General features: G+C 40.3%; 1 protein-coding gene across 1 annotated transcript in view; it reads left to right on the top strand.

Annotated features, from left to right (window-relative positions):
• rpap3 (RNA polymerase II associated protein 3) overlaps window positions 1–16,571 on the top strand; it is a 54,594-nt gene that overhangs the window by 10,279 nt on the left and 27,744 nt on the right. The window contains exons 5-9 of the mRNA XM_043708896.2: window positions 5,431–5,552; window positions 5,782–5,852; window positions 10,702–10,815; window positions 12,121–12,248; window positions 15,935–16,056. Coding sequence (XP_043564831.2) covers window positions 5,431–5,552; window positions 5,782–5,852; window positions 10,702–10,815; window positions 12,121–12,248; window positions 15,935–16,056 — 557 coding nt within the window. The remainder of the gene's footprint in view (window positions 1–5,430; window positions 5,553–5,781; window positions 5,853–10,701; window positions 10,816–12,120; window positions 12,249–15,934; window positions 16,057–16,571) is intronic.

Below are 16,571 nucleotides of genomic sequence, written 5' to 3'. Positions count from 1 at the left end.
TTTTAGTTATTTTTTAATAAAGACTGACATAATTAAATTTTGTCAAAAAAAATGTTCCAGTGTGCATGTTCTTTGTTATTCAAGTCTGTGTAAACTGGACCCCAGTGTAGAAATCCTTGTCTTCTGAGAGACCTTGCTAGAATGTTTTAGCATAAAGATCTTGCAATATTTCCTGCTTGCAGTAGACTTACTTGGGTGAAATCTCCATCTTGGTCTTTTCCTTTACTTATTCAGTGTTTGTCATTCCTAATTGTCCCTTGTCTGCCATATGCATTCTATATTGTTCAAAACCTGCATTCTATTTGGGAACAATTTCACCTTCCATTACTTTTGCCGTTGTTGAGGTCCCTGATGTATGTCTCTAGATATGTTTGATTTCAAGTTGCTGACCTAGTTAAAAATAAAAAGCTATAGTCTCACCGTACTCACCTCTGTACCCCTATATGCAATTGTGTGGTTTTGGCTCTGGCATTATTGTAATTTTTGCCATTTTATCCCTCACTTATTTCCATCTTTGTCAGTTATTAATGGCCAGAGACACTTTGAGTCTTGTCACTAATCTAGCAATCTTTTAATAGACATTGAAAACTTATCCATTCTGTCATATTTTTGCTTATCTCCTTTAGAAGTAAGTAATTGTTAGGATCCCTGGAGGGAAATTAAACCAAAATAATCAAATTTGCTTAATGATGCCTCTCGTGAAGTTACCAATGACATTCCACCTTTAGTAGATTTTACTTCAACACTAATCAGAAGTACAGGATAGTTACCTTAACGTTTGTTACAGGGACAATGCGAGCCACTATTGAAGAGGTTATTGCAGGTCACTTGAATATGGTCATGGTAATCAGGCACAGACAACATGCTTTTGTGAAATGGCAATCATGTTTGACCAAACCTTTGGAGTTCTTTAAAGAGGTAATGTGCTGAAAATACAGGGGAACCAGTGAATTTCTGTACTTAGATTTTCAGAAGGTATCTTATAAGGTGATCATTAAAGGTTATTGCAGAAAATGAAAGTTTATGATGTAAAGAATGGTATATTGATGTGGATAGAAGATTAGTCATCTAACAGAAAACAGACAGTGTGCATAAATGGTTTTTTTCAGGTTTGCAAGATGTAATGATTAGTGTGCCACAGGGATATGTATCAGGGCCTTAACAGTTTATTATTCATGTCAGTGACTTGGCTGAGTGAATGGAAGGCATGATTGCCAAATTTGTTAATGACACAGATAGATAAAGTAAGTTATGAAGAGGATGCAAAACTACAAAAGAAAAGATTGGTTAAATGAGTTGACAGAAATGTAGTAAATGCATTAAGGTAAGATAAAGTTGCCATAGGGCTACACTCTCATTAGAGAGAAAAGACTGGTGGTGGTTTCACCTGAGGGTCACCACATTGAAAGCATGTGATTTCAAATAAACCTGTTGGACTATAACCTGTTATCAGTTGCACAGGACGCTGGTGACACTAAATCTGGTATACTGTGCACAGTGTTGATCATCTTATTTACGAAAAGATGTAAACAGAAAAGGAAGTTTGCTTGGCTAATACCTGGAATGAAGTGGAGGTGGTTGTCTTACGAGGAATGATACGATAGGTTAGGCTTGTATCTGCTGCAGTTAAGAATTGTAAGAAATTACTTGATTGAAACATGTAAGATATTAGATATTGATAGGTTGGGTGTAGAGAAAATGTTTCCTGCTATGGGAGAATCTAGAACTCGGGGTTGTTTTAAAAATCAGGCATTGCCCACTTAAAATAATTTATGTGGAAAAATGTTTTCTCTGAGAGTCTTTGGAATGCTACCTGAAAAGATGATGGAAATTGAGTCCTTGAATATTTTTAAAGCACAAGTAGTTTCTTGTTAAGCAAAGTTAAAGATCACACCACACCAGGTTATAGTTCAACAGGTTTATTTGGAAGCACTAGCTTTCGGAGCGCGGCTCCTTCATCAGATGGTCCACAACCACCAGAGCTCCTAAAGCTAGTGCTTCCAAATAAACCTGTTGGACTATAACCTGGTGTTGTGTGATTTTTAACTTTGTACACCCCAGTCCAACACTGGCACCACCAAATCTTGTTAAGCAATGGGGTGAAGGGTTGTTGGGTCAGCTGGAATGCAGATTTATGGTTGCAATCAGAAATTCCAAGTTCTTGTTGGATGTCAGAGCAGGTTCAAGGGGTTGAATGGCTGACTGTTTCTCATTTGTATGTTCATATATAACCACAGTAAACTACAGAAGAATTAACAAAAATTAAATTTCAAAAGAAAAGGTAAATTTCACTTTAAATAATTGATACAATTTTGGGCAACAGCAAGTGTTTATATCACCCCCTGCACAAATATGGCACTGTGCAAGACACTGTTCCACAATATCCTGCCCTTTATTCATGTGAGTTAGGGCAAGAGTCCGATCAGATGACAACTTGCACACTTATGTTTAACAGCTACGATTATCCTCAGTAAGTTACACTTGCATAAGCCCTAAGCCTCTTGAGTCATGACAGACCTGATGGTGTGGATTTTCTGACCAGCTTAATTGACCAATTAATAACACCCGGTTCACAGTTTGGGCACAACATCTACCTCATTCATATTTCTGAACTATTTAGCTTTCCAAGCTTTTTTAGTCAGTTAGCACATTGTCTCAAAGAGCACCTGCCTCCCTTACTGCCACACAGCATGAGGCTATGCCGATCAAGTTTCCCAAACTAAACTAGTGCCATTTGTCTACATTTGGACCATATTCCTCTAAACCTTTCCTATTCATGTACCTGTCCAAATGTCTTTAAAATGTTGTATTTGTACCCACATCTACCACTCCCTCTGGCAGTCATTTCAAACATGAACCATCCTCTGTGCGAAAAAGTTTAACCATCAGATCCTTTTAAGTCTTTCTACTCTCACCTTTAAAATATGCCTTCTAGTTTTGAACTCCTCTAACCTAGGGAAAAGACCTTTGTTATTCAGCTTATCTATGTCCTTCATGATTTTATGAATTTCTTATAAGGTTACCCCTCAACCTCCTATGGTGCAGTTAAAAGAAAAGGTCCCAGCCTATCCTTTAAAACAGGCTTCTTCCTCAGAATGATTTACTTTCTCTCTCAATTGTGATTGTCATAGTGATATACAGCACTGAAACAGACCCTTCGGTCCAACTCATCCATGCCGGCCAGATATCCCAACCCAATCTAGTCCCACCTGCAGCACCTGGCCCATATCCCTCCAAACCCTTCCTATTCATATACCCATCCAGATGCCTTTTAAATGTTGCAATTGTACCAGCCTCCACCACTTCCTCTGGCAGCACATTCCATACATGCACCAGCCTCTGTGTGGAAAAAGTTGCCCTGTAGGTCTCATTTATATCTTTCCCCTCTCACCCTAAACCTATGCCCTCTAGTTCTGGACACCCCCACTCCAGGGAAACGACTTTATCCTATCCATGCCCCTCATGATTTTATAGTCTGCATCTGTCTCTTCGCTCTCCAGTCCCTTGGTTTGTAGTTTTCCTTTGTTGTAATTTCCCCCCAGACATGATCGACGATGCCCTCCACCGCATCTCCTCCACTTCCCGCTCCTCCGCCCTTGACCCCCGCCCCTCTAATCGCCACCAGGACAGAACCCCACTGGTCCTCACCTACCACCCCACCAACGTCCATATACAGCGTATCATCCGTCGTCATTTCCGCCACCTCCAAACGGACCCCACCACCAGGGATATATTTCCCTCCCCTCCCCTATCAGCGTTCCAAAAAGACCACTCCCTCCGTGACTCCCTCGTCAGGTCCACACCCCTTACCAATCCAACCTCCACTCCCGGCACCTTCCCCTGCAACCGCAAGAAATGCAAAACTTGCGCCCACACCTCCCCCCTTACTTCTCTCCAAGGCCCCAACGGATCCTTCCATATCCGCCACAAATTCACCTGCACCTCCACACACATCATTTATTGCATCCGCTGCACCCGATGTGGCCTCCTCTATATTGGGGAGACAGGCCGCCTACTTGCGGAACGTTTCAGAGAACACCTCTGGGACACCCGGACCAACCAACCCAACCACCCCGTGGCTCAACACTTCAACTCCACCAAGGAAATGCAGATCCTTGGACTCCTCCATCATCAGACCATAGCAACACGACGGTTGGAGGAAGAGCGCCTCATCTTCCGCCTAGGAACCCTCCAACCACAAGGGATGAACTCAGATTTCTCCAGTTTCCTCATTTCCCCTCCCTCCACCTTGTCTCAGTCAAATCCCTCGAACTCACCGCCTTCCTAACCTGCAACCTTCTTCCTGACCTCTCCACCCCCTCTCCGGCCTATCACCCTCACCTTGGCCTCCTTCCACCTATCGCATTTCCAACGCTCCTCCCCCAAGTCTCTCCTCCCTACCTTTTATCTTAGCCTGCTGGACACACTTTCCTCATTCCTGAAGAAGGGCTCATGCCCGAAATGTCGATTCTCCTGCTCCTTGGATGCTGCCTGACCTGCTGCGCTTTTCCAGCAACACATTTTCAGCTCTGATCTCCAGCATCTGCAGTCCTCACTTTCTCCTCGAAAATTTTCCTTTGTGCCTTGGTAATGTAACTTCTTTATATGTTATCCTCCTCCCTGGTTGTACTGTTTCCAGTCAAGGGTTGCCAGGTCATATTGACCAGCATTTCCTATTATTCAGGAGAGATGCAATTGTCCCTTTACAATTGATGCAAAACTCTTCAAAGTCATTTTCAAGCATTTTTAAAAATTACATCTTTTAAAAAGATTACTAATTTTTATTTCTTCTTTTGGATCAATGACTAATTAACTCAGAAAAGTAGATAAAATAAGATTTGCTCATTTAAAAATCTTCCCAAGTTTTAAAACCATTCTTTTCAGTTAATGCAGCCTTCCATAATTGCTTGGTATTATTTTCAGGTCTGGAAACATCTTCAATATTTGCACTATGCTAAAAGCAATGCAGAAATGTGTATAACTAATTTTAATTATTGGACCAGATCATTACAAGTAAGCTTTTTCCTCTTGAGCTAATTGAATTTCCCCTTTCATCATTTTGCAAATTATTGATTGAATTTTATCCATATTATTTGTTTTTTGTGTTTTTGTTTTTCTTCACCATTTCTTATACCTCCCCATATCATAACATTCCATTAACCTGCTTCAAGATCTCTGCCAATATTGTTGACTTACAGGCTACTTGTACATGTGATAAGATGCTTTTATTTTGCTTTTTAAATACTCTTCTATATTGTCCTCCCTTAATGCTGTGCATCTGATTAACAACATGCTGCACAGGGAATTGAGTACATTACAGTGTGGTGACATTTGGGAGCAGTATCACCATGTGGCCTCACTTGCTTTATGAGCTTTTTATTTTTTTTTAATAAATAACTTTTGGACATTACCTGTTTTTCCTTTCCACAGGTATGCTGTTGCAGAATCAGATTGCAATTTGGCTATTGCGCTGGATAAATCCTTCTTGAAAGCATACCTTCGACGAGGTGCTGCTCGTATGAAACTAAAAAACTTTCAGGGTGCAAAAGACGGTTAGTGATTTTGAACAAATTTGATAAACATTGGAAGTGTCTTAAATAGTGAATAGAACAGGAAAAGCTTTAATCCTATGAGACCTGAAGTATTATTTGCTTTCTCTTTAAAACCACCATTCAGATTTTAATTTTCAGTTCATCATATTTATTAAAAAGCTGCACAGTCCTTAAACATTTTCATGCTTTTTCTACATGTAAGTTTATTTGTTTACTTCTAACACTTCAGACTTTGAAATGGTGCTAAACCTGGATGCACAAAACTTTGAAGCACAGAATGAACTCAGAAAAGTAAATGAGGTAAAAATTTAATTCATTCAAACTTTCCATCCACATTTCAAAGGCCTACTATTATGTACATTTGTTTTAAAAATAAATTAATTCTTGAAAAGATTGTATGTTTTTCTATTGAACACAGAGGAATGTTAAACTTATCAAATGAAAATTGGTACATTTGTGAACATGCATCTTTTGCCCCCATGAGGGTTTGTGATATTTTTAAAACATAGAGTGAAATTCTGATATTGCGCTTGAACATGTAGGGATTTGAGAGAACTGGATGTAAATTTCCTCATTGAGCTGGAAGGTTTATTTTCAGACGTTTTGTCACCATGCTAGATAACATCATCAGTGAGCCTCCGGTAAAACATTGGTGTTATGGTCCACTTTCTATTTATGTGTTTAGGTTTCCTTGGGTTGATGATGTCATTTCCTGTTCTCTTTCTCAGAGGGTGGTAGATGGGATCCAAATCAATGTGTTTGTTGATAGAGTTTCGATTGCAATGCCATGCTTCTAGGAATTCTCATGTGTGTCTCTGGCTAGGATGGATGCGTTTTGCCAGTCAAAGTGGTGTCCTTCCTTACCTGTATGTAAGGATACTAGTGAGAGTGGGTCATTTCTTTTTGTGGCTAGTTGATGTTCATGTATTCTGGTGGCTAGTTTTCTCCCTATTTGTTCAATGTAGTGTTTGTTACAGTTCTCGCAAGGTATTTTGTAAATGACGTTCTTATTGCTTGTGGTCTGTATAGGGTATTCTTAAGTTCCTTAGCTGCTGTTTTAGCCTGTAGTGGGTTTGTGGGTTATCATGTTGCCAAGAGGTCTGAGTAGTCTGGTGGTTGTTTCTGAGATGTCTTTGATGTAGGGGAGAGTAGATAGGGTTTCTGGGTGCCTTTTTGACTGCTTGTTTGGGTTTGTTGCTGAGAACTCAGCGGATTGTATTCATTGGGTACCCGTTCTTTTTGAATATGCTGTATAGATTATTCTCCTCTGCTCTTCATAGTTCCTGTGTGCTGCAGTGTGTGGTGGCTTGTTGAAATAATGTTCTAATGCAGCTTCGTTTGTGGGTGTTGGGGTGATCGCTTCTGTAGTTCAGTATTTGGTCCGTACCTGTTCTTTTCCTGTAGACGCTGGTTTGAAGTTCCCCATTGACTGTTCGCTCTACTGTGCCGTCTAGGAATGGCAGTTTGTTGTGGTTTTTCTCCTCTTTTGTGAATTTTATGCCTGTAAGGATATTATTGATGGTCTTGATGGTTTCCTCTAATTTGTTTCATTTAGTGACGACAAAGGTGTCAACCACATAGCAGACCCAAAGTTTGGGTTGGATGTTGGGCAGAGCTGCTTGTTCGAGTCTCTGCATTACTGCTTCTGCTAAGTACGCTGATATTGGAGATCCCGAGGGTGTTCAGTTGGTTTGTCTGTAGGTCTTGTTATTGAAAGTGAAGTGAGTGGTAATGCATCGGTCCATTAGCTTGACCATGTTGTCCTTGCTGATGAAGTTGGTGGTGTTTGGTGTATGTGTCTTCTCATAGTGTAGTCAGTGTTTCTTTGGCTATGTTGATGTTCATGGATGTGAACAGGACTGTTTCATTAAAGGTGTATTTTGGGTAATCCGTAGAAGCGTGTTGTGTTGGATCCATCTGATTTCGTTTTTTGGAAGTCTGTCTTGTTTAATTTTTTTCAGGCTGTGATTCAGTCCTCCTAGTTGTAGGATTGGGTCTATCGCCACCTGTTAGGAAGTGTCAGTATTTGAGAGAACAACCGGGAATGGAGAAGTAATAGCTTGAAAGTTGGATAAGCTGTAATTAGGTAAAGGAACTTTAGTTGAGTGATGGAAATGGGCTGAATGCATCACTGCAGAAATGTCAATCCCGCAGAGCTTTTCTTGCTAACATTAGGTTGTTTATGCCACAAACTAGTCGAGCAACAGCCAAATGTAGTCAGGCTTATAGAATCATAACATACAGAGAATATTCCAGACAACACCATCACCATCCATTGACAGGACAACCCATCAGAGGTCTCAGCACACTAGTGAACACTTCAGATGGAATTGCTGTGGGAATTCTCAACATTAGTTCTGGTCCCCATGAAGTCTGGTGGAGCCAGGTCAAACATAAATAAGTTAGCTTGCTGATTACCACCTAACTCCCTTCCTCCCTTTAGAAGAATCAGTTCACTAAGTTGAACACTACCTGGAAGACACACTGAGGGTGCTAAAGTACAGAATATTCTTGAAGTGGGAGACTTCAGTCTTCATCACCAAGTTTGGCTCAGTAGCACCACTGTTAACCGAGCCAGCTGAGTCCTAAAGGGCATAGCGTCTAGACTGGGCATATGCGAGATGGGGAACGAACGAACCAATAAGTGGAAAAAAATTTATACAGTTTTGTTCTTACCAGTGTACCTGCAGCAGATGCATCAATTGGAGACTACTGTTGGAAATGACCACTCGTGGAGATGAAGTATTGCTTCAGATTGAGGAGGCCATTCACTTATTGTGTAACTCCCCCGCAGAGATGAATAGTCTCGATTGTGAACAGATGTTGCAACTTCAGACCCAAGAGGCTTTGTGGGACATTAGCAGTACAATTGTGTTCATAGCTTGGCATGTTCTCCACTCCAGAATTACCACCAAGCCAGAAGATGCATTCGCTTGCCTTCATTGCTCAGACCTTTGAGTACAGGAGTTGGGAAGTCATGTTGAGGCTGTACAGGACACTGGTGAGGTCTGTTGTGAAGTATTGTGTGCCGTTCAAATTGCCCTCTTAAATAAAGGGTAGTATTAAACTAGAGAGGGTTCAGAAAAGATTTACCAGGATGCTGCCTGAAATGAAGCATTTGAGTTATAAAAACAAGCTGGAAAGGCTGGGACTTTTTTCACTGGATTTCAGGGGTTTGATGGGAGACATTATAGAAGTTTATAAAATAATGAGGTGCATAGATAAGGTGAATTGCAAAGATCTTTTCCCTTAGGTGGGGGGGAAGTTCAAAAGTAGGGGGCATATTTTTAAGGTGAGAGGAGAAAGATTTAAAAAGGACATGAGAGGCAACTTTTTCTCACTGTGTGGTTAGTGTGTGGAATAAACTACCAGAGAAAGTGATGGGTGCAGGTACAGTTACAAGACATTTGAAAGATACTTGGATAAGTACATGAATCGGAAACGTTTGGAGGCAAATGGGCCATGTGCAGGCAGGTGCAACTAGTTTAGTTTGGGAACATGGTCAACATGGATTAGTTGGACTGAAGGGTCTGTTTCCAAGCTTTATGATTCTATGATCAACATTGATTCAATGAAGCATGCAGGACGGCATGCTAGGAGCAGGGTCAATCATATCGAACAGTGAATTGCCAACTCTGCAAAGCTAAAAACAAAGGATTACTTGCATGCCATTCAGCAGAATGTGATAAACAAATCGAAGCAATTCCATAGCCAACAAATTGGATCTAAGCTCTGCAGTCCTGCTGTGTCCAGTCATGAATAGTCATGGACAATTAAACAAATCGCTGAAGGAGGAAGCTCCACAAATATCCCCATCTTCATTGATGGGAGATCCTGGCACATCAGTGGCAATAGAGACACTGAAACGTTTTTAACCATCTTCAGCTGGAAATGCAAATTGAACGATAAATTTCTGATTGAAAATTTTTTTCAAACCACACTCCCACCTTTTTATGAGGCACATTACTTTGCTTTTTCCATTTTTACACTTACGATTTCACCATGAAAAGTTTCAACTTCGCTCCAATCCTAAACATTACTTGGCACCTACATGTACAGTTTTTAATTGGAAACTGAATGATGATTAGGAAGGAGGGCAAATATCATTTTCCATGTTTTTCTCCCTAATATAAGATATCTAATAAGTAATTCCGCAGCACACCTCCTGTTTTCTGGGATGACATTAGCTCATCTGGCATAGCCAGAAAATTGAGGATTTGGGCTGTTCTGCCTAGGGTCTTCTGGATACTGTTTATGGGCGAAAGTGAGTAATGCTGGAGATTAGCATCGAGAGTGTGTTGCTGGAAAAGCACAGCAGCTTTTCCAGCTGCATACAGCAACTAAGGAGCAGGAAAATCGAAGTTTCGGGCAAAAGGACTAATGAAGAGCTTTTGCCTGAAACGTCGATTTTCCTGCTCCTCGGATGCTGCCTGACCTGTTGTGCTTTTCCTACGCAACACTCTTGACTGGATACTGCTTATATCCGCTGGAGGATATCTGGAGCTTACAAAATGTTTTAATAGTTGCCCGTAGTGTTGTTGAGATTCCACTTTAAGAAATACAAGTAAATTCTGGCAAAGTAATTGGGCCACATTGGTAAGCTAGTAACGTCAAAGCTGCGGTGAAAAACTTAAGTTGTAAAGGTCACCAATAATCACTTTTTGCAATATCCAAAATAGTTCCCTAGTAGCTTATCCATATGTGTATGCTGAAAAAAGACAAAGTTGCTGTAATTCAGCAGGATCATTGGGCTGCTCTCTCATCAGAGAGAGATGACTGGTGGTAGTTCAATCTGTGGGTGAGGGGAGAGGTTGAGAACGAGAGTTTTTTTCATGGTAACCTCAGCCGGTGCAGGAATTGAACGCGCATTTTTGGCATCACTGTACATCGCAAACCAGCAGTCAGCAAACTGAAATCATTGATCTCCAATAATGGATGGGTGATAACCATGCGCACAGACCAAATGAGTTTGTGTCAACTATTTTCCTTTCATTGTGGTAGCTTTAAATAGACTTAACAACCCTCAGCCCTCACTTGAATCATCCTTTCTTTCCCTCATGTATTAAGTGTGCATTTATAATGTTTGCACGTTTTTTTTAAAGTTTGCCTTTTTATGCAAATTGATTAATGTATTTACTTGTCTTGTCAGGCTCTTGTACCAGATCAGAATCAATCAAGCAAAGATGAACAAATGGATACCAGTGATGAAAAGAAGCTGACTGAGGCCCAAGCAAAACAGGAGGCAATTTTTGAGAAAGACTTGGTATGTCTGTGACAAGTAATCAAGACATTCAAAATGTTAGTCAGAAACTGATAAAAAAATTTGTGTTAACTTGTGAAGCATGGATTTTGCTGCATTTTGTTGTGGACTACCTAGCTCAGAAATGCTAAATATTTCCAGCATTTTGTTTCATGTCATGGAGCATCTATGGAGAGAACAGTTAATGTTTCAAGTTGATGACACTTCAGCTAGACCACACTTGGCTATAGCTTCATCTAATGTCCACTGTGGACCAGTTCTAGGCTCAAGGGAAGAAGATTGGATTTGATCTCAGTCATGGGGAAGACAGTGCTGTGGACTGTTCATGATGCTTTCCCAGAGGTAGCTAGCTTTGAAGCAAGGTTCATGTTAGCTTCAGGCATCAAATTACATGGTACTTAGTTCCACTGGACTACCCTTAATGTGTGCATGGACCCTATCAAATTTTAATGAGTCTTGATCTACTATAACACGAGTCATAATTGTAGTTGTAGCAAAGCTATTAAAACAATTAATAGCATCCTTAGGAAGTGTCAACTAGTGCATAAATCCCTGAAAGTTGCCACCCAGGTTGATAGGGTTGTAAGAAGACATATGGTGTGTTAGTGTTTATTGGTAGGGGGATTGAGTTTCGGAGCCATGAGGTCATGCCTCAGCTTACAAGACGCTGGTAAGGCCGCAGACCTGGAGTGTTGCATGCAGTTTTGATCACCGCATTATAGGAAGGATGTGGAAGCTTTGGAAAAGGTTCAGAGGGGATTTACTAGGATGTTGCCTGGTATGGAAGGAAGATCTTATGAGGAAAGGCTGAGGGAACTGAGGCTGTTTTCATTAGAGAAGAAGGTTGAGAGGTGACTTAATCGAGACATATAAGATAATCAGAGGGTTAGATAGGGTGGACAGTGAGAGCCTTTTTTCTCAGATGGTGAAGGCTAACACAAGGGGACATAGCTTTAAATTGAGGGGTGATAGATTTAGGACAGATATCAGGGGTAGTTTCTTTACTCAGAGTAGTAGGGATGTGAAATAGCCTGTATGTAACAGTAGTGGACTCGCTGATGTTAAGGGCATTTGAATAGGCATTAGACGTACATTTGGATAATAATGGAACTGTGTAGGTTAGATGGGCATCAGATTATTTTCACAACATCGAGGGCTGCAGGGCCTGTACTGTGCTCTTATGTTCTATTGTATGATGTTGATTTGGCCTGATGTACATTCTGTTCATTCCCATTGGTAAAAATTGATCTTTGAAGTTTTTGTAGTTTTCAGTTTTGTTTTATAGTTTTTGAATCCTTTCATTGACAGGGCAATGAGTTCTTTAAAGAAGGAAAGTATTTGGAAGCAATTGAATGCTATACTAGAGGGATGGCAGCAGATGGCACCAACGCACTTTTACCTGCCAACAGGGCCATGGCTTACCTTAAGCTTGAGAAGTAAGTTTTTTTGAAGGTGCACAATATTGCTGAATTTTAATTATGTGTCAAATAAATATATTTTATTAACAGCAATAGCATTTATGTAGATGAGGTCATGAAAACAATTTAAGCACGCTGCTTATTTGTAATATTAAGTTGTGTTAATAACCTGGTACTATTGCCGTGACTCACTGTAGTCATGCATTGGAAATCAAGCTCCACACTGTCACAAATGTGAAAATTGATTAAACCACAGAATTGTACAACTTTATCAAACTGTCTAATTCAGCTCAAAATAATATAAACAAGGATTTTTTCCATTAACAAGGAACTAACAATTTACTGTAATTAAACCTTTTTAAGCAATAGCAAAAAAAAGGCAAGTTGATCTGATAATCTAAAACTGCACGCCTTTCTTAAACTTCCCATTGACATACAAACAGACACACAAAGCGATGAAAGCAAATATTGTGAGTGATGAATGGGGAAAGAACAGTCAGAAACACTATTCTGGCACCAGCCCAGATCACAGACATCAATGAGTTGTTTTCTTTTGATACTGTTTCAACTCCATCAGAACCTTTACCAATGGTGAGAGGTGTGGGAACACGGTCACTAAGTCTTTCATTCACTGGCTGAGGATTCACCTTTTCAGTGCCTTTGAAGATTTTTTTTTTACCCTTTCCCTTTCAACAGGAAATTGCAGAGGGAACACCTCAGGTGAGGGACAGCAACTAGCTATTAAGTATTTTCTCTTAGTTCCCTTGGAGGAGATAGATAGATGGTACGTTCTCTTCATAGCCTGGACATTTCTATTGCATTGTCCACATCCAAGGCTACTGTCCAGGAACCAGTCAAGTGCTTGTTACTATGATGAGCCTTCCTTAACTGACAATAGCTGGCTGTGGTTTAAAAAAATACAAATTAAAAGACCATGCGGGAAAAATTCCTCCGGACACACACAGGCAGTTCTGTTTGGATTGCTTCCTCACTGCTTGAAAAGGGCAACATTGTAGATGCAGCTCACAATGTGTTCCAGTAACCTGTCTTTAATACAGTAAACTTTCTCTTGGTCTATTAGTTTAAAGCAGTATTCTTTTTCACTTTTTGTCCATAGTCTGAAAGCAAAGTGGTCTTTACATTATATTCCAGTCAAGTCTTGAATGATTATTAATAGATATTTCTTTAAGTATGTTTTAAGCATATGCATAAATCAGCACATGCATCTCTGAGCCAGTTTAATTTCTTTGTATAAGTTGCAATTGGAGTTGGTAGTTTGGGAGAAAATAGTTTGGGTGTTGGTGTTGGACTGGAGTAGACAAATTAAAAATTACACAACACCAAGTTATAGTCCAACAGGCTTATTTGGAACTACAAGCTTTTAGAGCACTGCTGCTTAGTCAGATATAGTCAGGTAAACTATAACCTGGTGTTGTGTGATTTTTAACTGGGAGAAGATACAGAAAATGGAAAGCGTGTTCTGTGTCTAAATTAGAACTTAAATGAGTTCTACTCCCTCAAATGGGCCCAACTTGCCCATGTTTTGATTTGGAATTCAAATAATAATCATTATTCCAAGCAAGGTAAGATTTTAATCATAAAACATGTACCATTACAATTGTTGATATTGTAAGCCAAAGGCAGATTTTAATACCCTCCCCTGAGATGGCTTTGGAAGTGGAAAGACATTTAATCAGATGGGTTCTATAAGGTGGGACCGTGTTGCCTTTCTGTCTTGGCACTGACTAGGTCTGGGACGAGAAATTGTAGAAGATAGTAAATGTCTCTTTAAGAGCCTCCTCCTGCAGCCACTGATATTCAATTAGTAATGGATGGGATACTCACCAGCTGATGAATTTGCAAAGGAAAACCTTGTGTGAGGACAACATCTTTGTACTTTTCTTCATTTTTGCACCATGAACCAAATGGGAAAAGGATACTATTTATGCCAAAAAAACTGTGTAAAGAAATATTGCAGTTTTAATACGAGTTACTGAAATTATTTGTGTTGTATTTTAACTTTTTTGTAATGTTCAAGCAGTTGTAGGGGGCTGGTTACAGGACTCATCTGCTGTGAGCATGTGTATGTATTCAGGACAGTTTTGCTCAGAGACAACCTTTTGAATGATTTTTCAATCAGAACCATGTGTAGGTCAGGAGTCATCAACATGACAGGTTTCTGAGCAGATGGGCAGCCTTTCGGTGAAGAATACAGGGTCAGAAAGCCTTCAGAATCTGAAAAGACAGCCTCTCTACACTCAGTCACCATTTGCCTTTCAACTGGTGACTGAGATTGAACCACTGGTGTGCCAACTCCCCTGTGTCTGCAGTAAAGAACTGAAAGTACTTGGAAAGAAGAAGAGGAGATCGGAAGGACGCAGGAGGAGGTCTGCATTACTTAGCAGGCACTTTGCCTGACTGAGAGATCCACTGAAAGCCAACGCCTGTCTTTGAGGCTGAATCCTTTCTCTCCACTCAGCCTGATGGCTCCATCTTGCCCTCACCTTTGCATTGGGACCACTTGGTGATTTCACTTTTTAAAATTTTCTATAGTAATATTCAAATAAAATGGCAAAACCTACTTGAAATAAGAAGGTAAGTTTCATTTTAAATAATGGGTAACACCAAAAATGCATCTTGCATAGTCACATCATTTCTGGCAAGAAAATTGCACCATGTGCAATCTCAACAGTCATTTTATCTTTGCCTCCATTGTGTAGCATTTATTACTTCCCAGTGTGAATTTCCCAGATACTCAGGTGATGCCCAAACAGTACAGCCCTGCAGACCTTACTTAGCTAGGTTCACAACAGTCATGATTGAGTGGCATGGCGGCTCAGTGGTTAGTACTGCTGCCTCACAACGCCAGGGACCCATGTTCGATTCTACCTTCGGGCAACTGTCTGTGTGGAGTTTGCACATTCTCCCTGTGACCACCTGGGTTTCACCAGGTATTCTGGGTTTTCGCATAATCCAAAGATGTGCAGGTTAAGTGGATTGGCCATTGTAAATTGTCTGCAGTGTCCAGGATGTGCAGGTTGGGTGGATTAGCCATGGGAAATGTGGGCTTATGGGGATAGGGTGGGGATCTGGGTCTGGGTGGGATGAGCTTCAGAAGGTCAGTGTACACTTAATGGGCCGAATTACTTCTTTCTGTGCTGTAGAGATTTTATGATTCCATGATCAGACTCCTTCTCTGATTTCTTTAAATTATTTGGCTTTGGCCAAATTATAACAGCAACATTGTCCCATCCCACTTCATGTTGTTCATGCCTTTGGCTCTTTCCTTTCCAACAAAGTCCTTGTGCCATTTTCAAAGTTTACTTTCTGCTTTTCACTAGGTCTTCTCTGAACAGCTTCTTGAGATCAGGGATATTTCAGTCTCACAGTTAACTGTCTCTTTCCCATTTGCCTGTTGCCAGTCACCCCCAGAGCAACTACAGATCACATAAACACTTCGGTATGATATGATTAAATTTCTGAGGAAGGCTAATTGTCCCTCCTTTCAGTAATGAACAAAGTTACATTTAGGTCTCAAAAGGGCAGTAAGCACCAAGAACATCACAGAGCGAACAAACCCTGATAAATACTGAAATGGCCTGCCTTAGCAAATGCAGCATGTCCCTAATGTAAAGTTAATGAAAGCAGTATGTTTTAAAACATAGTTGTTGATGACTGTTCTGAAGCAGTTATAAATATTTTAGATTTGCAGAGGCAGAAGCTGACTGCAGCCGGGCTATCTCACTGGATAATACTTACTCCAAGGCATTTGCACGAAGGGGAACTGCTAAAATGTGCCTAGGGAAGATGAAGGAAGCAAAAGAAGGTGAGATTACTAAAAACCTTGCAGGGCAGAATTTTGTTTTATTTGTTGGAGAAAAGTGTGTGGCGTTTGTAACTTTATTTATTTTCTTGTACAGGAGGTTGTCAAAGGGCCTATCTTACATTGTATCTAAGGGTAGTGCAATGGGAATAGGAGATAATAATCAGAAGAAGATAGGTGCTTTGAAATAAATGCTGTTACACTGCACCAGTTCTCATTTGGTATTACTTTGAGACTAATTGAAACTGACTTTATGCTTCCATGCTCTCTCAGCTGTCAAGCGTGGACTGATGTCTACAGAATGACATATGCACAGTGCACATCTTGCCAAAGCCTAAATGCTCATGATATTTTTGAGCTGAATATCCTCCTACATATCCATTAGCAGTCATACTTTTTTTGCTGTTAATATGTTTCTCTTAACGTGTCTGAGCTCTCCATGAAATAACCTAAGACCATCAATTTATAATTGTAAATCATGATAAGTCATTCAAGGATGATTATTTTGCTCCTTTCAT

Source organism: Chiloscyllium plagiosum, unplaced genomic scaffold, assembly GCF_037043375.1.
Source record: "Chiloscyllium plagiosum isolate Xiang-an unplaced genomic scaffold, Cpla_swu_hap1 HiC_scaffold_19, whole genome shotgun sequence".
Classification (NCBI taxonomy): Eukaryota; Metazoa; Chordata; class Chondrichthyes; order Orectolobiformes; family Hemiscylliidae; genus Chiloscyllium; species Chiloscyllium plagiosum.
The sequence above is the reverse complement of the archived record's forward strand: the minus strand, read 5'-3'. Positions and strand labels throughout refer to the sequence as shown.